A 27,932-nucleotide genomic window follows, 5' to 3' on the forward strand; every position below is an offset into this window, starting at 1 on the left:
ACAGACACACACATAGAGACAGAACACACACACACAGACCCAAACACATTTCAAGCAAAGCCGGGTCCAAGGTGTAGCAGGAGGGCACCTCTGCTTAGGAAGCATTGAGGAGTTGCCAGTTCTTGGTGTATCCTGGTTGCTATCTGAGGTCTGGAGGGACATTTCTGGGAGTACCGTCCCTTATCCCAAACCATCAGCCTTTTTTCTTTTTAAACCGTCAGCCTCTAGAGCTTGAAATTCGCTGACCCACGCACACTGCATGCTGGGGCAGAACCCCCAGGGCCCACCCCCGCTCCCGGCGCCCCTCCCCTCCACCCCCCTCGTTCCAGGATGATGCCCAGAGGACGCTCACTCCTGCTCAAAGAAGCATATTTGCTGCTCCTTCTATTCCAGCTCCTGATTCTTTTTCCTTAAAAAAATGTGAAGTTCTAGGATCTTGTGTTCTCTATTATTTTATGCGATTATTTTTATGGCTATTTTGTAGAATGGGGAGTAGTTAGGCCTTCAGTCTGAACTTACTTTACCATGATTCCTACACAGCACCTAAATCAAGGTGGGGGATCCAGGTGAGATATCCCACCTGAGTTTCTGGGTAGGAAGGGGGCACACTGTGATAAATTTAGAGAACAGAACGGACTCCATTCTCTTGTGTCTGAATAAATTCCCTTCAAGGAAAAGCTCTATCCAAAGTCCAAACCAATCTCAGAGTAGATCAATAAAGACAGCACACACTTCAGCTGGGCTGAAGAAGTAATAGGATTAAGAGTGCAATAAACTCTATTTTTAGTACAAATGACAACTTAAGCATGGTTTTTAATCAAGCCCTCTCTTGATTAGCACAGTCACATCTCAACTTTAGCTGATGGCCAGGGCAGAGAGACACTACCTTCCAAAATCCCTCCTGCCTCATACAGAGGTTGTGGGAAATCCAGCCAAAAGGAGGGATACCAAGATGACCTGGGGGACTTCCCTGGTGCCAGTGGTTAAGAATCTGCCATCCAGCGCAGGGGATGTGGGTTCAATTCTTGGCCAGGGAACTAAGACCCCACGGGCCATGGGGCAACTAAGCCTGTGCACTGCAACTGCTCAGCCCTCACGCTGCAGCTAGAGAGAAGCCCACGTACCACAACAAAGATCCAATACAGCCAAGGAAATTAATGTTTTAAAACAGATGACTTGGCGCTGCCTGTGTTTTCATTAAGCCTGAAGCGCGGGAGACAGGAAAGCGGGTGGCAGGGCGAACGTCCCACATTTGGAGTTGGAAAAAGAGGGGTTAGAGTCTGTGAACTCTGGTGAATCATGTGACGCCTTTGTGAGCCTCAGTCTTTCATCTGTCAGATGGGGATAATGACACCTTGCTCTGCCACCTTCAGAGGGTTGACCCAGAGATCCAACGCAAGATACGCATTGTAAACTGCAACTTGATCTTTAATCATGAGGAGTCTCATTTCGTGTGGGATGCCCCTCTGGGCACCACCTCCTCCCCAGGGGGCTTTATCTCCTACACAGCTTGATGCTGGCATCCTGTGCCCTGGACACAAGAGAGGATTTTCTGGTCTCTGTCCTGTGACGGTGAAAGCTGCCGAGGCTGCACCTGACGGAGAGCAGAGGAGGACAGAGCTGGGAGAGAGGGACTGCTGGAGATAGTATCCTGCAAAGGAGGAGTCGAATCACAGGCCCTTAACTGAAACCCTGCATTACTTTGCGTCTGGGGTTCTGCAGCAGACGTCTTGGAGTGATGAGAAGTTTACAAGAACTGAAGAAATGGGGGACATAGATGGAGCCACAGAGGGAGCAGGGAAAAGACAATTAGTAATGCTCGGGAAAAGAAGAAAAAGGTGCATAGTACATTACTTGGCTCTGCAATGTATGACGTTTACATGGTCATAGCATAAATGAGAATTACTGGTGTATGGAAATACTGGCTTCCCAAGTGGCGCTGGTGGTAAAGAACCCGCCTGCCAAAGCAGGAGACATAGAAACGCAGGTTTGATCCCTGGGTTGGGAAGATCCCCTGGAGGAGGGCATGGCAACCCACTCCAGTACTCTTGCCTGGAAAATTCCTATGGACAGAAGAGCCTGGAGGGCTACAGTCCATGGGGTAGCAAAGAGTTGGACACAACTGAAGCGACTTAGCCTGCTCGCACAAGACTGTATCGGGATGGTGGAGTAGGAGGATGATGATGATGAAACAACTCAGGAAGTCTGTATTGTCTGTAATAGATGAATCAGGAAAGAGAAGTGTATGAATATTGTTTGGACATATGGAACTGTTGGGAAAAGAAACAGCTGAAAAGGTCAGAAGTGATTGCTTCCGGGGATCAGGACTGGGGCAGGGGCAGAGACTGTGGTTTTCATTATATGCCCTGGGTTCTATTATCCTCCCCCCCTTAATTATCACATTATGTAGATCAAAACATATTTTTAAAAGAGAAGTTCGGCAAATATTGGGACTTTGATTTCTAGACAGGAACCTGAGAAACTCAACTAGTACAGTCTCCCAACTGTACGTCTGCCTTTACATTTAGACTGGCTCAGAGGGTAAAGCGTCTGCCTGCCTGCAGTGCAGGAGAGACCAGGGTTCCATCCCTGGGTCGGGAAGATCCCCTGGAAAAGAAAATGGCAACCCAACCCACTCTGGTACTCTTGCCTGGGAAATCTCATGGATGGAGGAGCCTGGTAGGTTACAGTCCATGGAGTCACGAAGAGTCGGACACGATTGAGCAACTTCACTTTCACTTTCAGACAGGTACACGCCCTGACCCAGGTAGCCCCTAGACTGTCCTGCTCAATCCCTGAAGAAATCATAAAAGGAGAAGCAACATCTTTCGGACCGCTTGGTGAAATTTGTGCTTGGAAATGGCAGAGGCTTTGGGGAAATAGTCTTTGACCATTGAGAGACTGCTGGCCGCTTTCTGAGGGGTCTCGCACTGAGGCCAGAAGGGCAGTTGGAGTTGGGGCCAGGACACTCCCTAGTTCTGCTCCTGCCTCTGCCTTGCCTTGGGATCTCAGTGTGTTACAGCCCTTTCTGGCCGCAATTCCTGCCTCTGGACCCACGGCTTTGAGTTTTTCCAGGGCTTTTATATAGTTCTACATTCCTAGAAATGACAGCAAATAGCTTTCTGTGCACCGAGCACAGCAGGGAACAGAGGGGCAATGGATAACAATCGAGTGAACAAATAAGATACTTTCAGACAGTGAAGATCCTCTGAATAAAATTGTATATATCTTAATGTTGAATTGGTTCGTAATGCTTTTCAGGTCCACAAGATTCTTCGACTTCTCTGTACATTCATTCAATTAATTTCTGAGAGTTCGATATTGAAACTCCAACTAAAAATCTTAATTTATCTACTTAGAACAAACAAATATATAGTGGAACTATATGTAACTTTGTTCTGTATTTTCAGGTCTCCTGTAAATGTGTTATCATATTTTCATAATTTAAAAAATTTAAAAAAGGAAAGAAAATAAGCCAGGGGGATGGGATGGATACCAAGGGGATATATACTGGAGGGGCGTGGCTACTGGGTGATCAGGATCCAGGATCCTGGGGAGAGGATGCTTGGCTTGAGACCTGAACAGTGTGAGAGAGAGCCAGCTGATGGTGGAAGGGAGCCCTGCTCCAAGGGACTGAGACCAGACCTGGCTGACAGAGCTCTGAAGCCCACAAGGACAAGGGGAGGCAAGAGGGATCAGCATTCAGTATGATGTTTTTGGAAAGGAAAATAAATTTCTGTGAATGGCAAAGATTAATTTGATGCCACCCTGGGTTTGGTGGGCCAACCCTCATCCAACATCTAGCCCATGGAGCTGTCTGTTCTTCAGTTATCTCCAGAGAGGGTCCATGAGACACAGAGCAGGAGTGAAACATGGGAGGGAAAGCTGTGGATATGGCCGAGGCTGGTCTGTATAGGCCAGAATTATGCTTCCAGGGGAATTGAGGGATGTTATTAACTCAAAAAAACTTGTCCACCCACACAGTCCTCATGGAACAGTTAGTCCGGTACTTTATACTCCTTGAAGACCCTCTAAAGATCAAGGCTGGCACAGTGTCCAGTAATGCTTGCAGTAAATTAAATTTGAATTGAATTGAAAATTAAAAGTAAAATAAATGTACTTTCCTTTGACCTAACACCCTACTTCTAAGAATCTGACCCTCGGAAACAGTAACGCAAGCACGCCAAGAAGTAAGTACAAGGATATTCACGGCAGTGTCGTTTGGAGTAGCAAAAAGTCTGGAAATGCCCTAAATAGCCATCATTGGGGAACCAGTGGAGTAGATGTTGGCATCACCGCCCAACAAAACCCCAGGCAACCACTGCAAGAATGAGGTGGACTCATATGCGGGAAAAAAAATGATCTCCAGGGATATTATCAAGGGAGGAAAAATGAGGTTGGAGGATGGGTTCTCAGTTCCACAACCCTGCGCCCCCGCCCCGAGCCCTGGACCCCGAAGCCAAGGGAAACTGGGGCTCTGGGAGACAGACATACCCACTTATTATCTAGGGAGGAGGTGTGGGGAAGGACAAAGAAAAAGCCTTGTGAGGGAGCCTGTCAGTAGCTGAGCTCCACCAATCCAGGAAAGGGGACACTGATGTACCCTCCAATCAGAATCAAAGGAGTGAGTGGGGGCGGGACCTGAGGCCAAGAGTGTTGCCCTGGTGCAGCTCCCTCCACACTGGAAACCAGAGGAGTGGGGAATAAGCGTTCCCACCTAACAAATATTTCTGGAAGGATACACAGGAAACTGGGAGAGTGTGTCCTTAAAGGAAAGGAACTTGAAGACTCAGTCAGGGCTAGTGGTGAAGGGGGACTTATTTTGGTATAGAGATGTAAGAGCAGAGGGTCGTTTTTTAGTCTCTGTTCATGGTTGATGGGTTTTTCTCTAGGTATGAATAGTTGCCTCCAAAGGGTCTCGTGAGGTTACCAAGCCGTGCCTTAGGTCTGAAAGTTTTGTCATTGATTTACCCCGTTTTGTTTTTCACTGGGGATCTGAATTCCAGACACCATCACAGGGGAGAACTAAGTAGGTGACATTTACTTCTCTTCTCCCTAATTTTCCTGGACTCTTAACTGTTCAAGCCAATCAGTAGCCACCATTGTATGCCCCTAGACTTTTCTCTTACACTGGTCTCAAGACCTTACTTAACCTCTTGTAAAAACTTGCTCTTCTCTGTAGGAGCTTACTCCTAATGTCTGGAATTACAGCTGAAATCACTTCCAGGTGTTAAAGCAGTGCTTCTCAGACACTAGGCACTTGAGAACCACCTTCAGGATTTTTGCTAACATTGAAGACCACCTGCCCTTTTATCTACACAATATTTTTCTTAAAAAACTTTTTTTTTAACTGTTTAATTTTGTGTTGGGATATAGCCGATAGACAGTGTTGTGACTGACAATGTTAGGTGGACAGCGAAGAGACTCAGCCATAGATATACATGTATCCATTTGCCCCAATAATTTTTCTTAAATGATTCACTAAAACTTCAGTAAAGTTGTTTTAAAAGGTCACTTTCTATCACTACTATATATGCTATTCAGTTCAGTTCAGTTCAGTCCCTCAGTCGTGTCCGACTTTTTGTGACCCCATGAATTGCAGCACACCAGGCCTCCCTGTCCATCACCAACTCCCGGAGTTCACTCAAACTCATGTCCATCGAGTCAGTGATGCCATCCAGCCATCTCATCCTCTGTCGTCCCCTTCTCCTCCTGCCCCCAATCCCTCCCAGCATCAGAGTCTTTTCCAGTGAGTCAACTCTTTGCATGAGGTGGCCAAAGTATTGGAGTTTCAGCTTTAGCATCAGTCCTTCCAAAGAACACCCAGGACTGATCTCCGTTAGGATGGACTGGTTGGATCTCCTTGCAGTCCAAGGGACTCTCAAGAGTCTTCTCCAACACCACAGTTCAAAAGCATCAATTCTTCAGCACTCAGCTTTCTTCACAATCCATACATGACCACTGGAAAAACCATAGCCTTGAATAGACAGACCTTTCTTGGCAAAGTAACAGCTCTGCTTTTTAATATGCTATCTAGGTTGGTCATAACTTTCCTTCCAAGGAGTAAGTGTCTTTTCATTTCATGGCTGCAGTCACCATCTGCAGTGATTTTGGAGCCTCAAAAAAGGAAAGTCTGGCACTGTTTCCACTGTTTCCCCATCTATTTCCCATGAAGTGATGGGACCAGATGCCGTGATACTCGTTTTCTGAATGTTGAGCTTTAATCCAACTTTTTCACTCTCCACTTTCACTTTCATCAAGAGGCTTTTTAGTTCCTCTTTACTTTCTGCCATAAGGGTGGTGTCATCTGCATATCTGAGGTTATTGATATCTTGATTCCAGCTTGTGCTTCTTCCAGCCCAGCATTTCTCATGATGTACTCTGCATAGAAGTTAAATAAGCAGGGTGACAATATACAGCCTTGACATACTCCTTTTCCTATTTGGAACCAGTCTGTTGTTCCATGTCCAGTTCTAACTGTTGCCTCCTGATCTGCATACAGGTTTCTCAAGAGGCAGATCAGGTGGTCTGGTATTCCCATCTCTTTCAGAATTTTCCACAGTTTATTGTGATTCACACAGTCAAGGGCTTTGGCATAGTCAATAAAGCAGAAATAGATGTTTTTCTGGAACTCTCTTGCTTTTCTGATGATCCAGCGGATGTTGGCAATATGATCTCTGGTTCCTCTGCCTTTCCTAAAACCAGCTTGAACATCTGGAAGTTCATGGTTCATGTATTGCTGAAGCCTGGCTTGGAGAATTTTGAGCATTACTTTACTAGCATGTGCTGCTGCTGCTGCTAAGTTGCTTCAGTCATGTCCAACTCTGTGCGACCCCAGAGACGGCAGCCCCCCAGGCTCCCCCGTCCCTGGGATTCTCCAGGCAAGAACACTGGAGTGGGTTGCCATTTCCTTCTCCAATGCATGAAAGTGAAAAGTGAAAGTGAAGTCGCTCAGTCGTGTCCGACTCTTCACGACCCCATGGACTGCAGCCTACCAGGCTCCTCGGTCCCTGGGATTTTCCAGGCAAGGGTACTGGAGTGGGGTGCCATTGCCTTCTCCATACTAGCATGTGAGATGAGTGCAATTGTGTGGTAGTTTGAGCATTTTTTGGCATTGCCTTTCTTTGGGATTGGAATGAAAACTGACCTTTTCCAGTCCTGTGGCCACTGCTGAGTTTTCCAAATGTGCTGGCATATTGAGTGCAGCATTTTCACAGCATCATCTTTCAGGATTTGAAATAGCTTCACTGGAATTTCATCACCTCTACTAGCTTTGTTTGTAGTGATGCTTTCTAAGGCCCACTTGACTTCACATTCCAGGATGTCTGGCTCTAGGTGAGTGATCACACCATCATGATTACCTGGGTCGTGAAGATCTTTTTTGTACAGTTCTTCTGTGTATTCTTGCCACCTCTTCTTAATATCTTCTGCTTCTGTTAGGTCCATACCATTTTTGTCCTTTATCGAGCCCATCTTTGCATGAAATGTTCCCTTGGTATCTCTAATTTTCTTGAAGAGATCTCTAGTCTTTCCCATTCTGTTATTTTCCTCTATTTCTTTGCATTGATCACTGAGGAAGGCTTTCTTATCTCTCCTTGCTATTCTTTGGAACTCTGCATTCAGATGCTTATATCTTTCCTTTTCTCCTTTGCTTTTTGCTTCCCTTCTTTTCACAGCTATTTGTAAGGCCTCCTCAGACAGCCATTTTGCTTTTTTGCATTTCTTTTCCATGGGGATGATCTTGATCCCTGTCTCCTGTACAATGTCACGAACCTCTGTCCATAGTTCATCAGGCACTCTATCTATCCGATCTAGTCCCTTAAATCTATTTCTTATTTCTACTGTATAATCATAAGGAATTTGATTTAGGTCATATCTGAATGGTCTAGTGGTTTTCCCTACTTTCTTCAATTTAAGTCTGAATTTGGCAATAAGGAGTTCATGATCTGAGCCACAGTCAGCTCCCGGTCTTGTTTTTGCTGATTGTATAGAGCTTCTCCATCTTTACTTCTTATAAAAAGAAAGAACTTTAAAAATAAACATAATAAAATCTAAAAACATTGTTAAATTCTAGCTATGCACTGTGGCCAATCCAAAGGTCTGCTTTTTCTTTGTGTTTAAAGGGAAATTGCTAAGTGTTAGAGATAGGCTTCCCCGTGGTAGCTTAGTTGGTAAAGAATCTGCCTGCAGTGCGGGAGACCCAGGTTTGATCCCTGGGTTGGGATGATTCCCTGAGAAGGAAATGGCAACCCACTCCAGTATTCTTGCCTGGAAAATCCCACGGACAGAGGAACCTGGCAGGCTACAGTTCATGGGATTACAAGAGTCGGACATGACTTAGTGACTAAACCACCACCACAGAGACGGTCCAGCACCAAGCCTCGTCTTTTTCCTTGATGGGCTTGGAAGGATTAGAATGGGGACTTTCTTACTATGTGGTTCACTGTTATGTAATGCCATGTCAATGCACCATCCAAAGTCTTGCCCTATAACATTTGAATTCCACACTTTAGGAAAGAGTTAAAGTCTTTCTTTCCTGTTCCAGAAAGGTTTAGTTATGTGTCCTTATGTATTTATGCCATCTGAGCTGAACTATATGTAAAGCTATTATCACCTTGGAATTACTGGCGCTGCTTGTGATGCTGGCATTTTGGCCTTCCAGCTGATATTGAAGGAACATGGCATTCAGTGTGGTAACGCCCCTTTTATTGTGAGAATCAGAAATGCATCTATTTAAAGGCAGCATAGGATGGCAGCTAAGAATGACGCAGGCCTGGACAAAGGGGAATTTGTCCTTTTTGAAAGAATTGGAAGAATTCGTGAGCTGGTTCACTGTGTTCTTTCAAATGATGATGCATACACAGAATGGCGGCTGGGAACTTGGCTCCTGGATCACTGTTCATGAGTCTTGGGTCTCAGAGAGCGGCTGGCCCTGGTGTGAGCTCACGAGCCTTGGTCAGTCTCATGAGGGAATAATGCATCCTGTGAGTGAGAGTGAGCAGAGAAAGGGTGGAGGGTTTTGTGCAGTGCAGCTCTCTAAGTGGGAGAGTTAGTGTCAGAAAAAGGCTGTTTTATTCTTTTTAAAAAATGTTATTGAAGTATAATTGATTTGCTGCTGCTGCTGCTAAGTTGCTTCAGTCGTGTCCGACTCTGTGCGACCCCAAAGACGGCAGCCCACCAGGCTCCCCCGTCCCTGGGATTCTCCAGGCAAGAACACTGGAGTGGGTTGCCATTTCCTTCTCCAATGCAAGAAAGTGAAAAGTGAAAGTGAAGTCGCTCAGTCGTGTCTGACTCTTAGCGACCCCATGGACTGATTTACAATGTGTTAATTTCTGCTATCCAGCAAAGTGATTCAGTTATATATATTTATGTATTTCATCGTCTTTTCCATCATGGTGTATCACAGGATACTGGATATAGTTCGCTGTGTTATCCAGCAGGACCTTGTTGTTCATCCATTCTACATACAATAGTGTGCATCTGCCAACCCCAAACTCCCAATCATTCCCTCCCCACCCCTTGGCAACCGCAAGGTTGTTCTCTATGTCCGTGAGTCTGTTTCTTTTTCGTAGATCTGTTCATTTGCATTGTCCTTTAGATTCCACATATAAGTGATATCATATGGTATTTATCCAAAAACAGCCCATTTTAAGTGATTCTACTTCAGAAATATCAGTGGATGCTCAAACTATTGGGGTGACATTTTAATGAAAGACTGGATCTTAAGGTCGACCCAGAATATCTCCCTACATGTGCTACAACAGAGATGAACCCAGAAAATACTACCAAATGAAAGAAGCCAGACGCAAAAGGGCAAATCTTGTGTCGTTTCATTTTTTATGAAATATCCAGAATCAGCCAATCCATAGGCAGAAAGCAGGTTAATGGTTGCTGGGGGCCGAGTGGAGGGAGGAATGGGAGTGTCTCCTTAATGGGTACAAGGTTTCCTTTCAAGGAGAGGAAGTGTTCTGGAAGGAGACAGTGGTGGTGGATGTACAACCTTGTGAATGTACTAAATGTCATGTGCATTTTATCACAGTTTAAAAAATACCTCCCCAGAAGTTACTTTTTAATTACAAAGGAAAAGTGCACAATGGAGAAATCTGGTGACCCTGAACCTCTTGATCAAAGTTAGCATCACCAATAATGGACAGCCTGACATCCTATGCCTCCTGGTGGAACACACCATGGTCACATGAGTGTGTAATATTCTTGCCAAAAGAACCCACCCTGAATCTAATCATTAGGAAGCATTTAAAAACGGAGACTTTCATGTACTGATGAACCTATTTGCAGGGCAGTAATGGGGTCACAAAGAGTCGGACATGACTGAGCGACTGAACTGAACTGAATTGAATGGACACACAGACATAGAGAAGAGACTTATAGACACGGGGGCGGGGGGCAGAGGGGAGGAAGGAGAGGGTGGAATGTATGGAGAGAGTAACATGGAAACATATATATTACCCTATATAAAGTAGATAGCCAATGGGAATTTGCTGTGTGACTCAGGAAATTCAAACCAGGGCTCTGTAACAACCTAGAGGGGTGGGATGGGGAGAGAGGTGATAGGGACATTCAAGAAGGAGAGGACATGGGTTCAGTTCAGTTGCTCAGTTCTATCCAGCTCTTTGCGACCCCATGGACTGCAGCACGCCAGGCCTCCCTGTCCATCACCAACTCCTGGAGCTTGCTCAAACTCATGTCCATCGAGTTGTTGATGCCATCCAACTATCTCATACTCGGTCGTCCCCTTCTCCTCCTGCCTTCATTATTTCCCAGCATCAGGGTCTTTCCCAATGAGTCAGTTCTTCGAATCAGGTGGCCAAAGTATTCGAGTTTCAGTTTCAGCATCAGTCCTTCCAATGAATATTCAGGACTGATCTCCTTTAGGATGGACTGGTTGGATCTCCTTGCAGTCCAAGGGACTCTCAAGAGTCTTCTCCAACACCACAGTTCAAAAGCATCAGTTCTTTGGTGCTCAGCTTTCTTTATAGTCCAACTCTCACATCCATACATGACTACTGGAAAAACCATAGCTTTGACTAGATGGACCTTTGTCCAGAGTAATGTCTCTGCTTTTTAATATGCTGTCTAGTTTGGTCATAGCTTTTCTTCCAAGGAGCAAGGGTCTTTTAATTTCATGGCTGCAGTCACCATCTGCAGTGATTTTGGAGCCCAAGAAAATCAACTCTGTCACTATTTCCATTGTTTCCCCATCTATTTGCCATGAAATATTTGCCATGAAATGCTATGGCTGATTCATGTTGATGTTTAGCAGAAACCAACACAATATTATAGAGCAATTATCCTTCAGTTAAAAATAAATAAATTTAATTATAGTAAATAAATATGCTGCAAGGATATATTATACAGCTCAGGGAATACAGCCAGTATTTTATAACTTTAAATGGACTATAATCTCTAAAAATATCAAGTCACTGTGTTGCATACTTGAAACTCAAATAATATTGTGAATCAACTATACATCAATTTTAAAAAGAAATATATTTAAATTCTTGTTTAAGTTTCAATAAATTCTATGCCTCTAGACTATAAAGAAACTGAGCACAGAAGAATTGATGCTTTTGACCTGTGGTGTTGGAGAAGACTCTTGAGAGTCCCTTGGACTGCAAGGAGATCCAACCAGTCCATCCTAAAGGAGATCAGTCCTGGGTGTTCATTGGAAGGACTGACGCTGAAACTGAAACTCCAGTACTTTGGTCACCTGATGTGAAGAGCTGACTCATTGGAAAAGACCCTGATGCTGGGAAAGATTGAGGGCAGGAGGAGAAGGGGACGACAGAGGATGAGATGGTTGGATGGCATCACTGACTCAATGGACATGGGTTTGGGTGGACTCCAGGAGTTGGTGATAGACAGGGAGGCCTGGTATGCTGCAGTTCATGGGGTTGCAAAGAGTCGGACATGACTGAGCGACTGAACTGAACTGAACTGATGCCTCTAGAAAAAATAAAAAAGAGACTTTCTACAAAATAAATGGTCAGTACTCTAATATCAGTGCTAGGAAGGCCAAGAAAGGCTGAGGAACCATAAAGAGATATGACAACAAAATGTAACACATTATTTTGGATTTGGCCTGGACTAAAAACATAGCTAAGGCCATTACTGAGATTATTGGATAAATTTGAATATGGACTGTAGATAAGATAAAAGTACTATATAATGTAAAATTTGGGGGGTTATCATGCTGTGATTATGTATAGCGATGGCCTTGTTATTTCAGAGATGCACACTGAAATATTTAGACATAAAGTATGGCATAGACAGAGTGAGTGAGTGAGAGTTGCTCAGTCGTGTCCAACTCTTTGCAATCCCATGGATACTGGAGTGGGTTGCCATTTCCTTCTCCAGGGGCTCTCCCCAGTGCAGGGATCGAACACACATCTCCTGCATTGCAGACAGATTCTTTACCACCTGAGCCACCAGAGAAGCCTTGTATTAAGAGATGTTTCTAAGTATAAAGACAGGTCCACTCAAAAAGTATCAACAGATACATTCTTGACTTTATCTTATAATCTATAGACAATACGTTAGAGTGTGTTATGAAGTCATACATCTTTTCCAAAGTAATACCCAAAATAGAAGTAGCACTAAATTTATAAATGACAGTCATCAATCAGATGAAATAATTTAGATGAAGCTTATCTCTCTCAAAGAGATGGCATAGGCAACCTACTCTCAAATGGTTCAGAACACGATGTGTGTGTGGCTGGGGATGGGGTATTTGGAGGGAGACAAGGAGAGGGTTAAAAAAATAAAATCAACCCACTGAAAACTGGTGCTGTAATATCATAAAATAGTGAAAACAAGGTCTGATTTGGACTGTGTTTTTAAAAGTGAAACTAAAAATTAATTTTATGTTCTACAAAATTTTAGCAATGGTAACTGGTCACAAATGATTGGAGTGAAAGACGAATGAATCATGTATTGATTTGGAGGGTTGGTAGCATTCACTCGTTCAACTGGATTAGTTGATGTGACATTTTTACTTGACATCTTCGTGTTGTTTGACCAAGATTATGGTCATTTTTTTACAAATTCAAAGACTTCATCCGTTTTCCCAAGCGTTGCTTTTTGTCCTTTGATATTCACAGCATTCTTTTGAATGTTTTCTTTCTTTGCTTTCCTCTTTGGATCTCTTTGATACAAAGACGTGTGCCCAGGAATGGGCTTGCTGGATCACATGGCAACTCTAGCTTTTTAAGGACCCTCCATACCGTTTCCCACAGTGACTGCACCAACTTACATTGGGATTAATTTTATAAATAGATCATTAGGAAATGTTTCCTTAGTTGATCACTTTTGCTTTGTTACACGGCAAGGCAGCAGGAACTGTGATAATGAATACTGAGACAGTGGGCTTACTCTGGTGCTATGAAGCCCCCACAGCGTTGCTTGGTGGGTGGGGATCGGAAACAGTATTTTAGCACACTCAGAGCGCTCCTTCCTGCCCTGGTGCCCACGGTGTGCTGCTTTGAAGACTGCAGTGCTCTTCTGAATTAGGGATTGTAATTGGTCCTCACTCCTCCTCCTCCGTGAGGAATGTCTGGCCTCTGGATGCAAAAGAGAGCAGCTCTTCATGCCAGACTTTGTCCAGTGAAGTCTCCAGGCAAATGAAAGATGGGAAGAGCTGTTTAAGCTTTTCTAAAATCCCATGAAAGTTTAATTTTTCACTTTCCTAGTGCTTTGTCACTGACAAATTTGAATTTCTTTCAGCCTGTTAAGCACGTCTCCTCTGGGCTTTAAACGCTGCTCTGCGCCCCCCGGTGCCCTGTGAAAATGTTGGTGCTTCTGGCCTTCATCATCGTCTTCCACATCACGTCCGCGGCCTTGCTCTTCGTCGCCACCATCGACAATGTAAGTTCCCTTTCCTTCTGACCGTCCCAGAACTGGATCCTAGAGTCAATAGAAGCAGAGTTGAGAACTCCCACAAGGTGATTATAATTTGGGGTTATCCTCCCTACCAAGGGCTTCCCTGGTGGCTCAGCTGGTAAAGAATCCGCCTGCAAGTGGGAGACCTGGGTTCGATCCCTGGGTTGGGAAGATCCCCTGGAGAAGGAAAGTAAAAGGCTACCCACTCCAGTATTCTGGCCTGGAGAATTCCCTGGACTATAAAAGTCAGCCATGACTGAGCAACTTTCACTTCACACCTTACCATGGAACACCTATCTCCTCAGCCCAGGCATGAGGACTCTTGGCTGAAGTGTGGGAGTTTGAAGCATCCCATATATAAGTCTGGATGGGCAGGGACCTTGTTCCACTCATCTCTGAGTCCCCGACAGATGCCTTAGCTGTAGGAAGCCCTTTGCAGATGTGGCTTAAATTCAGCTCTCCTCAGGTCATTTTCTCAGCACTGTTGTTATTTTGGGACACCAAGAAGATCAAACCAGTCAATCCTAAATGAAATCGACCCTGAATATTCATTGGAAGGGCTGATGCTGAAGCTGAAACTTCAATACTTTGGCCACCTGATACAAAGAACCTACTCTTTGGAAAAGACCCTGTTGCTGGGAAAGATTGAAGGCAGAAGAAGGGGGAGGTAGAGGACAAAACGGTTAGACAACATCACCAACCCAATGGACCTGATTTTGAGCAAGCTCTGGCAGACAGTGAAGGGGGCAGGGGGGCCTGGCTTGCTACAGTCCAAGGGGCTGGAAAAAGTCAGACATGACTTAGTGACTGAACAACAACTTTCTTTGTTGTGGGTGCTTCGCACAACATAGGGTGTTTAGCAGCATCCCTGGTCTCCAGCAGCACTCCTTCCCCTAGTCGTGACACCCCAAAATGTCTTCAGACATTGCCAAATGTCCCTGGGAAGCAAAGTCACCCTTGCTTGAGGACCATTGCCCTAGATCCTGCAGGTGACCCATCCCAGATAACCTTTTCCCCTCTTGCCTCTGACATCTCCTTACCAACAGGATTCTTGTTGCAAGCCTACCTGAGCATGCCCTTCCCAGCAGAGTGGAACACTCCCCACTCTGACCACGTACCCATGAAAAATTTAATTTTTTTCTTTGAGTATCCATATGGCAGGGGTGCATTTGATAAATAACATATTGGCATAGATTAACATCCCCCCTGGCAGAAAAATGAAGCTTTTAACCAGATGTTCCCTATGGCCCACATCCTAATCCAAAGGCCTGACTTCAGTTCTGATGGCTTCAGACTGTGGACATATTTAGAGTCAGAAACTCTGCTCAGAAAGCCAGAAAGGGCATTGTACAAGTGGCCTCCACGTCAGTCTGCATATAATCATGTAACTGACTCCTGTCAATGCATCATCAAAATAATAGCAACATGGACCAGGATAAGACCTGTCACTTAGAAGCTGCTAACTCTGGAGCTCCTACGCTCGGCCCTTTGATCATCTCCTGTGATGTCATCTCAAGTCTACGAGATCCTTCCTCTCCTGGCCCTATTTTATGATGAGAGACCTGGGCCTTAGGGCAGTTAGGGCGTCTGCTGGAATTTACGGAACAGGAAGTGGCAGAGCTGGGATTTGAAGCATCCCAGAGGCCCCTGGTTCTAGATGCCCTAAGGGAGATGAATGATTGGGTTTGGGTTGGGGTTCCTGGGGGTTCTGAAAGAGCTGTCATGAGTGGCCAGGGCAGGGGCCACATTGTTAAAGCCTTGGGAACCTACCATTATCCAAAGGGCCCACTCTGTGTGAACCGAATGGTTTGAACATGCTTTTACAATCTTTTTCTATTTCTTGCATCTAGCCCTTGGGATCCTGCAAAGGTCCCAGAGTGAAAGGGATACACTAACATTAGGGGCAGAAAAGCCGTCAGCCATAGAATCAGCTTATCCTGTAGGTGTTTCTGTTACCATGGGCCTTACTGAGAAGACGCAGGTGGGCGTTTTTACCAGTCGATGAGTCACTCGATCTTTATTATGTGTTAGGAATTGCGCTTGGCAGTGTCACTGGGGCCCGTAGTGAGAGCTTAGTGACCAACTGTGGCCTGGATGGATGGTGGTGGGTTGGGGAGATTCCAGTCTTTGGGTGGATGGAAAGCAGAAGGAAGGGCATGCATGTGTGCTAAGTTGCTTCAGTCCTGTCTGACTCTGCGACCCCATGGATTGTAGTCCGTCAGGCTCCTCTGTCCATGGGGATTCTCCAGGCAAGAATACTGGAGTGGGTTGCCATGCCCTGCTCCAGGGGATCTTCCCAACCCAGGGATCGAACCCACATCCCTTATGTCTCCTGCATTGGCAGGTGGGTTCTTTACCACTAGTGCCACCTGAGAAGCCCAGAAGAAAGGTCATCTGAGTGCAAAGAGCAGCAAGAACACAGAGAGAAACAGAAGCATTTGCACAGAAGGCAGGAGGCTCTTGTTTGATCATTTCATTCGTAACAGGCTTCCCCCCCAAGATATTATCCTTTCTGTCCTCCCCTCCAGCTTCGCCCCTGCAGTCCCGGGGGAATTTACCACCATCTGCTCTTATCATCACCAGCTGAGCCTTGCCTCCTCACCCAAGTCCTGGGAGAGCCTGGACCTTCCCTGTCAGCACCCCAGCAGCATGGGCATCACCTTGGAGCCTGTTAGAAACAGACACTCCCACCCCAAACCTCTTTTTTTCTTAATTTTTAAATTTAATTTAGTTTAAAAAAATTTTTAACATTTATTTTTTGGCCATGTGCATGCATGTTCAGTCACTTCAGTCGTGTCTGACTCTTTGCGACCTCACAGACTGTAGCCTTCCAGGTCCCTCTGTCCATGGGACCTCCAGGCAAGAATACTAGAGTGGGTAGATGTTTCCTTCTCCAGGGGATCTTCCTGACCCAGCAATCAGACCTGCATTTCAGGTGGATTCTTTACCACTGATCCACCAGGGAATCCCTGTAGGCCTTTGTTTTCATAATGAACAAACACCCTTTCCCTGTGTTTCCCTGTCGTGTTCCAGGCCTGGTGGGTAGGAGAGGAGTTTTTTGCAGACATCTGGAAAGTGTGTGTCAACAATACGAACTGTACGGAACTCAATGACTCTGTTCAAGGTGAGTGTGAAGCTGATGGGAGAGCACTGAGTGAAAAAAGACCCCTCGGGAGAAGGGCTTCCCTATGGTCTGACCCCTCACTGCCTCCTTCCGTCTCAGCCTGTGCAGAGGGGCCTGGCTGCTGCCCAGGGCTGGGGGAGCAGGGTCAGCATAAGCTGAGGACAGGAAGCAGGGGGAGCCAGAGGCTAGAGGGCACCAACCCCAGTGACACTGGGCCCCACCCTTCTCTTCTCTCTTGACCTAGCAGAGCTTCCCTCCCTCACCCCTTCTCAGCTCCAGCCCTCATCTAGAATCTTCTCCCCACTCCTCTAAATAGCTCAGAGACATTTATGTCACTTCCTCGCATCTCAGCAGCTTGGTGGGCAGAAACCCAAAAGCTGGCTCCTTTAAGAGCTGTGTGACCTTCCCTGGGGCAGGTCACCTGAGCGCTGCTCGGACTGTCAATAACCTCAGCTGTTAATGCAGGTGACAGCAATGCCTCTGCCGTGCTGCCTCGGCACACGAGCTGCAGTAGAAAGATGAAGTGAAGTGAAAGCCGCTCAGTTGTGTCCAACCCTTTGCAGCCTTATGGACTGTAGCCCACCAGGCTCCTCTGTCCATGGGATTCTCCAGGCAAGGATACTGGAGCAGGTAGCCATTCCCTTCTCCAGAGGATCTTCCCAGCCCAGGGATCAGACCTGGGTCTCCTGCCTTGCAAGTGGATTCTTTACCAATTGAGCCACCAGGGAAGCCTCAGAAAAATAAAGGGTTTTGTAAATGCAGAAAATCGCATCTAAAAACATGTCAAGCCCTGTTCTTCCCTGTGGAGCGAATGGTTCAGTTTTCTGTTGCAGAACTGACAAAAGTGATACTTTGGCTGATAAAACACTGGACAGCCAGTTGAATTTGATATCTCAGATAAACAATGAAAAATTTAGGATAATTTAGTACCAAATATTCGGAGAAGGCAATGGCAACCCACTCCAATACTCTTGCCTGGAAAATCCCATGGACAGAGGTGCCTGGTGGGCTGTAGTCCATAGGGTCGCTACAATCAGACACGACTGAGCGACTTCACTTTCACTTTTCACTTTCATGCATTGGAGAAGGAAATGGCAACCCACTCCAGTGTTCTTGCCTGGAGAATCCCAGGGACGGGGGAGCCTGGTGGGCTGCTGTCTCTGGGGTCGCACAGAGTCGGACACGACTGAAGCGACTTAGCAGCAGCAGCAGGAGCAGTACCAAATATTACATGGAACACACTTAACACTAAAATAAATTGTTGTTGTTTACCTGATATTCAGACTTAACAAGCATCCTGCTTTTGTGTTTGTTTTTTTCTTAGAATCCTACTTAGGGAGAAAGGGACCTTGCTCACTGGGGCGTAAAGTCTTACCGTTCCATCAGCAACAATGGCAATATGCATAATAAAAGCAAAACCACCAAAAGGAGGCGTCATTTCCTGAAGGTTTACTGGGAGGCGCTGGGCTAAGTCCTTCCCATAAGTGGTCTCCTGGCCCTGTTTCAGGATGGGGAAACTGAGGCACAGGGCAGAAACCCAAGGTCACAAAGTCAGGAGTGGGTGATGGAGTTAGGAGTCCAGCTGAGACATGACGAGCTCAGAAGCCCGCCGTCTAAGCCCCTGACGCCATCCCCGCCGCCCCGCCTCTGGGTCTGTTCTCTGCCGTTCTAAGCCATGACCCTGGAGACAGCCGCTCTTCCCTGTTGGAGCCTCATCGTGCCAGGGCGTGTGGTCAGCTGGCAGCTCTGAAGCAGCATTTCCCAGCTTCTGTCGCTTGTGTTCCACTTCCCCGTGTGCAGTTATTCCCTTTCATTTTTATTTTTTTAATTAAAAAGATCTTTTTTGACCACGCAGCATAGCTTGTGGGATCTTAGTTCCCCGACCAGGGATCAAACTCTGCAGTGGAAGTGCAGAGTCCTAACCACTGGACCACCAGGGAATTCCTTTATTTTTCTTTAGAATAACAGGTTGTCAAACCACCAGCCAGATTCAGTCCAATAAGCTAAGAGTGGTTTTTTATATTTTTAATACGTTGTAAAAACCCAAAACAAGAAAAAAGCCAAATAAAACAAGACAATGAACCAGGGACTGTATAGCCACAAAGCCTGAAATATTTACTGTCTAGCCTTTATAGAAAAAGCATCCTGACACCTGCTTTAAAACAGTTCATTTTTTTCTACATGTGCATGCACGCTCAGTTATGTCCCACTCTTTGCAGCCCCAAGGACTGTAGCCCACCAGGCTCCTCTGTCCATGGGATTCTCCAAGCAAGAATACTGGAGTGAGTTGCCACTTTTTTTTTTTTTCCTCCAGGGGATCTTCCCCATGCAGGAATCAAACCCACATCTCCTGCATTGACAGGCAGGTTCTTTACCAGTGAGCCACCAGGGAAGCCCAAATAGTGGATTAAGTAGTTAAAAATCATGCTTCCCTTCAGTCAGTTTCCAGCAAAACTGAAAAAAGAAAAAAAAGAAAAAAGATCTGTCCTTAAGTTTTCCTTTGCCGCTTTGGGCACTGTGCCCCTCACCAGTTGCCTCCTGGTGGTAACAGCCAGCCCTTATACATGACTCCCTTTCTGCCAGCACTGCCTGGAATCTTTGGCATCCTTGGTGGCTCACTGGTAAAGACCCTCCTGCCAGTGGAGGAGATGTGGGTTCGATTGCTGGATCAGGAATATCCCCTGGAGAAAAAAAAAATGGCAGCCCACTTCAGTATTCTTGCTTGGAGAATCCCATGGAAAGAAGAGTCTGGAGGGCTTCAGCCCATGGGGTCGCAAAGAGTCAGACACAAATGAGCAACTGAGCACGCACGAGCATGCGCTCACTGCCTGGAATCCTCACTCAGCTGCGAGCATTCCACCTTCCCCTGCTGATGAAGTGGATCACTTACTGTCCCTGTGTTATAGGTGAGGAAACTGAGGCCCGCACAGGTGAATCCAGTGTATGCACTTGACCTCTTCACAGCCTCACTTGTGTCTTTCCTACATGCAGTGCCCTCCACCCAAGGCCAGCTCCTTTGTCCCCTAAAACTTCCCGGTGCCAAGCCCCAAACTTTCATGCCCTGCTCACTAAGGCTAATCTGAAAAGACCCTCACCTTTCCTTTTCCTGAATAACAACCACAAGGCTCACACTATTATATTTAGAGGGTATTTTGTATTGATAGGACACTTTCAGAAGGTCCCTCAGCCCCGTGAGCCCCATATGTCTAAGAATCCCTTTTGAGGTCTTTATAAGGTGCAGGACCCCCAATCCCCACCCAACCCATCTCATTCCAACCTCTTGATCCAGAATCTTTCAGGATCTGAGGGTTTGTACTTTAAAAAAAAACAAAAACCTGCCATTGAGCCAGGCATCTGGGGGCAATACCCAGACTAGGAAGACTGCAGAGTGGGTGGTTCTTGCACCGTTTTCCAGATAAGGACATTGGGGATCATCTGGTCAGTTGCACAAGTGGACAGAGTGGGTGTCGGGATGACTCACTGGCTGCACATGTGCTCATTCTGTGCCAATGGAAGCCGTGTGGCCTCTTGGCTCCATCTTTGCGCTGGGGCTGTCACCATGCTCCTCAGGGGCCCAGGTGGTCTGTGGGCCTTAGCCGTGTACTCTTGCCCCTTTTCCCACAGACTTCTCCACGGTGCAGGCGGTCCAGGCCACCATGATCCTGTCCACCATCCTCTGCTGCATCGCCTTTCTGATCTTCTTGCTCCAACTCTTCCGCCTCAAGCAGGGAGAGAGATTTGTTTTAACCTCCATCATCCAGCTCATGGCTTGTAAGTGAAATGACGGGCTTCCCAGAATAAACACTCCCTTCGCAGCCAACCATGAGTATTCTGGTGGGAGGAGAGTGGCAGGTGAGGAATTGGAAAGGAGGGGTCAGGAGCTGGGATGTTTTCTGCACTTCAGAGTTTGGATTTAGTTAGAGCGTCAGGAAAGGTGTCCTAAAAATGGGAAGCCTGAGCTAGGATCTGTAGGGTAAGTAGGAGTTGCTGCCTTGGTAGAGAGGAGATAGGCATAGCTCTCCCCGCAAGGAAAATCTGGGTACTTAGCCTCATTGTACCACTAATATCTGTGAATGCTGATGGTTCAGTAAGGATGTTTTCAGCTGCGATTAAGAGAGAAATCCAATTTGCAATGACTTCAGGCACAAAAACTTTACTTTTTTAATATAACAAATAGCTTGAAGGTGGAAGGTGCCAGAGTTGTTCTGGCAGCTCAGCAGTAGCATCAGGAACCCTCCACTCTTTCCATCCTTCTGTGCTGTCATCTTCAGAGTGTCAGTGATGGCCTCCTCATGGCCCCAGAAGGGCTGCTGCAGCTCCTGACATTCATCCTGACCTAATAAACCACCACCACCAAAAGTTTCTAAAGCAGTAAGCAAGGGAAAATACAGCATCAAAAAATGCTTTCTCCTCTCTCATCTCCCTCTTTTCAGGATAATACAGTAATAATTTTCACTGTAGAATTTTCTGTGGCCAGAACTGGGATATGTAGAACCATAAACTATAACAAGTAAACAGGACAGGATGAGTAGCTGCAATAGAGACCATATGTGTCCTGCAAAGCAGACTACTTCCTGCCTGGCTGACCCATGTCCTGGAGCAGTTATGACCCTCTGGGCTGGGTAGCTGGCTGTCCAAACGACACTGGATTCAGCCAGCAAGAATGGTCAGCTGAATGGCTACAGGGCAATATTCTGCCATGAAATACTAGTTGTAATCTTTCCAAGAGACTAAAATAAATGCCTGCTAATAATAAAACCTGAAATTTGTCTTCAGCTCTGACCACAGTCCCCTCGGGTCCCCGGTTGCACACTGTGGTCTGTGATTTATTTGGGCCCTGGCTTTCTTCCAACAGGCCTGTGTGTCATGATCGCAGCTTCCATTTACACAGACCGGCGCAAAGACATTCACGAGAAGAACGAAGAACTGTATGCCCAGACCTCGGGCGGCAGCTTCGGCTACTCCTTCATCCTCGCCTGGGTGGCCTTTGCTTTCACCTTCATCAGCGGCCTCATGTATCTGATACTGAGGAAGCGCAAATAGAGTCCAGGAGCTGGGTGGCTTTCGCCGCGGTTCAGAATCCACATAACCGTTTTGTATATAATCAGTTTTTTTGTGTGTGTGGTTTTTCTAGCAAACACATTGTTTCCTTTAAAAGCCAAAAGAAGAGTTTTTATGTTCTTGAGATCAGAGAATAGACTATGAAGTCTGGAATTCAGAACTCCTGCCCATCCGAAAGCCTCAACATGACAAAGCCAAAAATCTTGCAATGCTCACATCCAAGTGTTCAGCAGGATAACCACGGGGATGTAATGGGATGGACAAGACTCGGAAAAAGCCAGGTCTTGGGGGCATCTTCCCCTAGGTTTGGGCTACACTGAGCCCTGCTCCCTCACCTCAGCTTCCTGTACTGAATCTCTGTGTGTTTAGTGGTGGAAGGTGGGGAGAGGGGGTCCGGGTACTGGAGAAAACTTCCTTGGATGCTTAGCCAAGTTCCACATGAGAAACGGGTATAGGCCCCCCGGTGTTCTGTCTACATCCAGACCAGAGCCCCAACCCTCCTGTCATGGACTGGCTTCAGAAAGTGCCACCCACGTTTGCTGACAGTGTCACCTGCTTGCCTTCAGGAAGGTGAGCTTTAATCTGGGGGTCTGATTTAGGCTCACACGTGATCCCCCAGGCACCTTGTAAAATGCAGGCTCTCCGGGTCCCTTCCTAGACCTACAGAATCAGAGTCTTCGGGGATGGAGCCTGGGAACCTGCATTTGTAACAAGCTCCTTGGTGATGCTCAGGTGCCTTAAAATTGAGGACCACAGCGGTCCCAGGGCTGGGTGAGCAGAACTGCCTCATATATGTTAAAGATCTCATCGTGTGGAGATGGGGAGGTGGGTCTAGACTGCACTGAAAGCCCGAACCTTGGCCTCCATCAGTGGCTCATTCTTCACTGCCTCTTCCACAGCTGCTCACATCTGGACCACCCAAAGTCCAGTCCCAGGGCTTGCATCCTGATAGCCAAACACCCTGGGGCGAGGGGTGGGGAGGGGAGGATACAGCTTTCTCCCTACCCTAACTCAGAAGGCCTCTCCCTTCTCCTCCTGCCCTGCCTTCTAAGGCTGCCTGACTTCTACTAAGCCCCACTTCTGGAGCCATAGAGGACCGTTCGCCATTCATTCATCTGTCCACATAAGTGATGGAGTGTGCCAGGCACGGGGGAAACCGTGTCCAGACAGCCTGTCTCCTCGTGGGGCTCATTGTCTGATGGAGGAGACAGATTAAAAAACCGATTAGGGAAACGAATTACAAACAGCGGTGAAGGCTGCTGAGAACACAACCAAGGATTCAGAAGAGAGGTCCATGGGATGGGAGGGGACCCGCACCGTGCCTGCCTGCGTTTAAAAGCTCCCGGAGGATTTAGATCAGCCTGAATATTGCTCTGCTCAGCCAAGGCAGGTGGTGCGGATGGAGCTGTGCAGTCCGCCTGGCACCCGGAAAACCCTTCCTTCCCTGGAGGGGCCCAGGGTCCTGACAGAGAATGAGGCCCCGGGAGGGCCCCAGATTGCTGTGGTTCTCACACTTCAGTGGGTGCCTCTCATGGGACGCTCCTGCCAGGGTCCTGGTAAATGCGGCCGGGGACTCCAAGTCGTTAGGGCTCTGAGAGGATCGGGCAGCACGGGGACCCCAGGACGCGACTGTGGGAGAAGCCCTTTGCCCCTCACTGCCTTTTCCCTCCTGTGTTGTGAGCCTGCTGCAGGAGGTGTGCCTGGGAGCTGTCTTCGCATGTCAGCCCTGGTGCCGTGTAAATGACCTCCTGCTAAATGAAGCATCAGCCCACTTCCTGTGGAGCTGGGGAAATGTCTGGTTTAAGTCATCCAGGGTCTCCATGGATACCTCTTTCATGCAGGATCAGGTTTTCTCTCCATTTACCCGTTCACTCCATTCGGTTTCAGCAGAATACTAAATGCTGTGTTCCAAGCACTGTGCAAGGCTCTGAAAACATAGACCAATCCGGACATCCTGCCTGAGACAGGGCCCCGCTCCCTGCAGAGAGGCCACCAGCACAGTTGCAGGGGAGCATGGAGCCAGAGGCAGGACAAATGACCACTTTCTGCCTCAGTGGAAAACTCTCATTAGTCCTGTTTGGGGTAGGAGAGCAGGGTACACCCTTGGGCTTGGTGGGATGCTACATACACCTTGCGGAGGAAGGTGGGTGTAAGTGCCCCCAAGCTTTCTGCTCGGGTGGCTTGTCTGTAACTCTCTGATAGCCACAGTGGAAACAAGCAGAACCCCTTAGAATCAGAAATCAGAAAGCTTCATCCCCAAGCAATGAATGAATTTCCTTTTCCAAAAGTCTCCAGGAGTGGTATCTGATATGACCCATGGATTTTCCTGGCCGGTCTCTCCACTATTCCTGTATAGCATTCAGAGCCCACATCCATCTGTGATGCCAAGGTTTTGTGAAGCAACAGAGCTTCCTTTCCCCCTACGACACGATGTGCCCTGGAGTGATGGAAAAGCGGTGATGGCATGAGCAAGACAGTACCCAAGCCATCTTACCCATCGGTAGTTTCAGCCCTCACTTGGCACTCATGATCAGTTACTCAAAGACAACAGAGACAATGAGCTAAGACATCCAAGAGGCAATATTAGGACCAAATGTATTACTGATGAGAACTGCATTCGAGGGAACTGTAGTTTGCATATTTTAGGACATTTTTATAAAGTACTGTAATTCTTTCATTGAGGGGCTATGAATGAAGACAGACTAACTCATTTTTATTACTCGCATTAAAATTACTTTGGGTCTTTGTTCAAATAAGTTTGGAGAATGCTTGATTTGTTGCTCTGCGTGAATGTATATATTCATATGTGAATACAGGAAAATTGGAGACATTTTCCCCCCGCCCTGCCCCACATTCTCTGCAATGGGTTGTGTGTCTCTGCGCATCCCTAATCGAGAGGATGAAGCCCTAGGGTGCTCTGTATTCACTGGTGATGAAGAAACCTAACCCCCCAAGCCTGTATGTAAGCACACTAAACGCGGTAGCTTGAATAGATGCTGCAGCCTCATTTAAAATCTGCCTGGATGGGAATTACTAAACTCGCTAATAGTTGAAAGATTACTTACAATACAGCAAGTTGGACAGTTTTGTATATTGGGGGTGGGGTGCAGTGGTGATGGGGAGATGCTAGGGAAAGGTGTTGAGTTTGAATCTTGATTTGGGGACAAATGTGATTTTAAGAGTAGTTAGATACTTTCTACTTAATGTGCCTTTAAAGTAGTCCATTTTCTGTGTTTTGTATAATCTGAAACTGTACATGGAAAAATAAAGTTTAAAACCAAATTGCCCAGAGCAGTAGATTCCAGTGTTCCCAATGCTGCCAATGTCCTGAGAGAGAAGCTGCCACGTTGAGTGGCAGGGTCCTAACGTGTGGCTTGTACAGCAGCCTGGGAGGGGCTGAAAGTTGGTCAAGGGAGGGTTTCTCAACTCGGTCTGCTGCTTTCATGGGCCAGCTTTCTGGATGAATGACCGACAGTGACACAGGAGCCCCCACACCTTGAAGGGTCCCACGCTCAGTTAACGATCGGCTAGCATCGGAGAAGGCAATGGCACCCCACTCCAGTACTCTTGCCTGGAAAATCCCATGGGCGGAGGAGCCTGGTAGGCTGCAGTCCATGGGGTCGCTAAGAGTCGGACACGACTGAGTGACTTCACTTTCCCTTTTCACTTTCATGCATTGGAGAAGGAAATGGCAACCCGCTCCAGTCTTCTTGCCTGGAGAATCCCAGGGACGGGGGAGCCTGGTGGGCTGCCGTCTATGGGGTCGCACAGAGTCGGACACGACTGAAGTGACTTAGCATAGCATAGCACTGACTTAAAATTCTTAATGATATTTAGACAAACAGCCCCACATTTTCCTTTTGCGATGGTCTCTGCAAGTTATGTAGCCAGTCCCGTTCTTCAGTTTGTATTTAAAAGACTTCTGCTTTAAAGGGTTGGGTGATGATGAAAACAAGACTATCATAAAAATACACTCTTCCCTCCCCCCCAACCCCCCAAAAAAGAAAAATTAAACCAGAGCTTTCACTTTTCCCTAAGGAATGCCAAAAGTAGTCAAGAGTTATACATTCATGAAATGAACCATACCCCTTGCCAGGAGGTACACACCCTGAAGTCACAACCACTCCAGGGTCACTTGGTGATGTGTTGATATCCATCTGGCCCAGTGTGGCTCCTTGTGGCCCAGGAGGGCCATATGACTCTATGACTTAGGGTCATCACAGGCTCCTAAAGGCACCCAATGTGGAATAGGAAGAAAGGAACAGGAGGTCTACAATAAATGATCCGGTTTGGAAAACGGATGAGCGGGATAAACATCAGTGCCCAGCGGTCCACGCATGGCTTCCATGCTGGTTACCAGTTCCAAGAACTCCCTTCCATGGTGGGAGTAAGACCAGGGGTTTGTCAATGCAGGAGTTGTCTGGTTCCACTCAGCATGATGATCTCTCCAGTCCACAGTCCTCCAAGGCCTTATCTAAGGTGGGTGTGGGGAGGAGGCCCTTTCCTCCTTGTGGGTACAAAGGGTCTCAGTAGTCCCTGGGGGTTGAAGGCTCTCAGTTCCTCTGACCATGCAAGGCTAAGAGCTCTCATGTGGATTTTTTTAAACAGAAATTTATTATCACACACATTTTGACAGTCAGGGATCCAGTAGCAGCATTGTAGGGTGGTTTTGCTTTATGGTCTTAATGAATGAGATGGACTTCATCTTTGGACCTGAGAATTCCTACCTCTCAGTCTTATGCTTCAGTCTCTTCGAGCCTTCAGTCCAAGCCATGTGCCCAGGCTGATCCTTTGTCTGATGAAGAACGCTACAGGATCTGACATATCTTTTCCTATCACCCCATCTATCTTCTGCCCAGCTTTTTGCCTTCACACCACAGACCCTTAGTCTTGACCAGGGCTTAGCAAACTACCGGCTAGCTGGCCAAAGCCCTGCCTTTCTGTGGTCCTCAAATGTGGAATGCTTTTTCATTTTTAGAGTTATTTGGGGCTTCCCTGTGGTCCCAGTGGTTAACAGTCTACCTGCCAATGCAGGCTTCGATTTCTGGTCCGGGAAGATTTCACATGCTGCGGGCCAGCTAAGCCTGTGTGCCACAACTAACTGAAGCCTGTGTGCTCAAGAACCCGTGCTCCACAGCAAGAGAAGCCCCTGCAATGAGAAGCCCACGCGCCGCAGCTAGAGGAGCCCCAGCTCGCTGCAGCTAGAGGAGCCCCTGCTCGCCGCAGCTAGAGAAAGCCCATGCGCAGCAACGAATGCCCAGAGCAGTCAAAATTAAATAAATAAATATTTTTTAAAAAGAGTTATTTAAAAAATGCAAAAAAGAGACCGTATGTGACCTATAACACCTAAAATATTTATTATCTGGCCCTTGACAAATAAAGTTTACCAGCCTCTGCTTTTGAATCTGACTTGCTTATCCCTGTAAATCTCCCAATCACTGGATTCTCCACCAATTTAGATTGTCGGTCTCAGGCAGAAAGAATCTCAATAAAGCCATATTTTCTTCCATTTTTGTCGTTAAATGAACCATCTTTGGCCCAAGATTGACTTTTTCTTGCAGGAGCATCCTGATGTGTTTATACAAGTTTTTCTGATGCTCACAACATCACGGGTACATGGTTGGTGTGAAATAGATAGACAGTTTAAACCAGGGTTAAACCATGGTTCATGGGCCAAATCCAGGCAAGCACCTGATTTTCTAAACACAGTATTATTGGCACATAGCCACGCCCACTAATTTGCATACTGTTCCAGGCTGCTCTCAAAGGCAGACTTGAGCAACTGCAGAAGAGACCATATGGACCTAAGTGTGAAACCCTAACTAGCTGGCCCTTTACAGAAAGCTTCCAA

At 46.7% G+C, this 27,932-nt stretch overlaps 1 protein-coding gene and 1 long non-coding RNA gene across 6 annotated transcripts in view; both read left to right on the plus strand.

Annotated features, from left to right (window-relative positions):
• EMP2 (epithelial membrane protein 2) overlaps nt 1-25,363 on the plus strand; it is a 48,910-nt gene extending 23,547 nt beyond the window's left edge. For 3 of the 4 annotated variants that reach the window (XM_086375801.1, XM_086375800.1, XM_086375799.1), the window contains 4 exons: nt 13,741-13,881; nt 16,930-17,020; nt 20,645-20,791; nt 21,876-25,363. In XM_086375801.1, coding sequence (XP_086231927.1) covers nt 13,804-13,881; nt 16,930-17,020; nt 20,645-20,791; nt 21,876-22,063 — 504 coding nt within the window. In that variant the 5' untranslated portion in view covers nt 13,741-13,803 and the 3' untranslated portion in view covers nt 22,064-25,363. The remainder of the gene's footprint in view (nt 1-13,740; nt 13,882-16,929; nt 17,021-20,644; nt 20,792-21,875) is intronic. The other variant, XM_086375802.1, reaches the window with a different exon arrangement.
• A 252-nt stretch (nt 25,364-25,615) lies between these two features.
• Nucleotides 25,616-27,590, plus strand: LOC147345440 (uncharacterized). Of its 2 annotated transcripts, none has more exons than XR_015154756.1 (2): nt 25,616-26,560; nt 27,060-27,590. It is a non-coding gene; the product is annotated as an uncharacterized LOC147345440 (long non-coding RNA). The 2 variants fall into 2 exon arrangements; XR_015154755.1 differs by having other exon boundaries at nt 27,116-27,590.
• Nucleotides 27,591-27,932: the final 342 nt, after the last annotated feature.

The sequence above is a fragment of the Bos grunniens genome, chromosome 25, assembly GCF_055505025.1.
Source record: "Bos grunniens cultivar Pamir isolate PY7600 chromosome 25, Bosgru_T2T1.0, whole genome shotgun sequence".
In the NCBI taxonomy this organism is placed as follows: domain Eukaryota; kingdom Metazoa; phylum Chordata; class Mammalia; order Artiodactyla; family Bovidae; genus Bos; species Bos grunniens.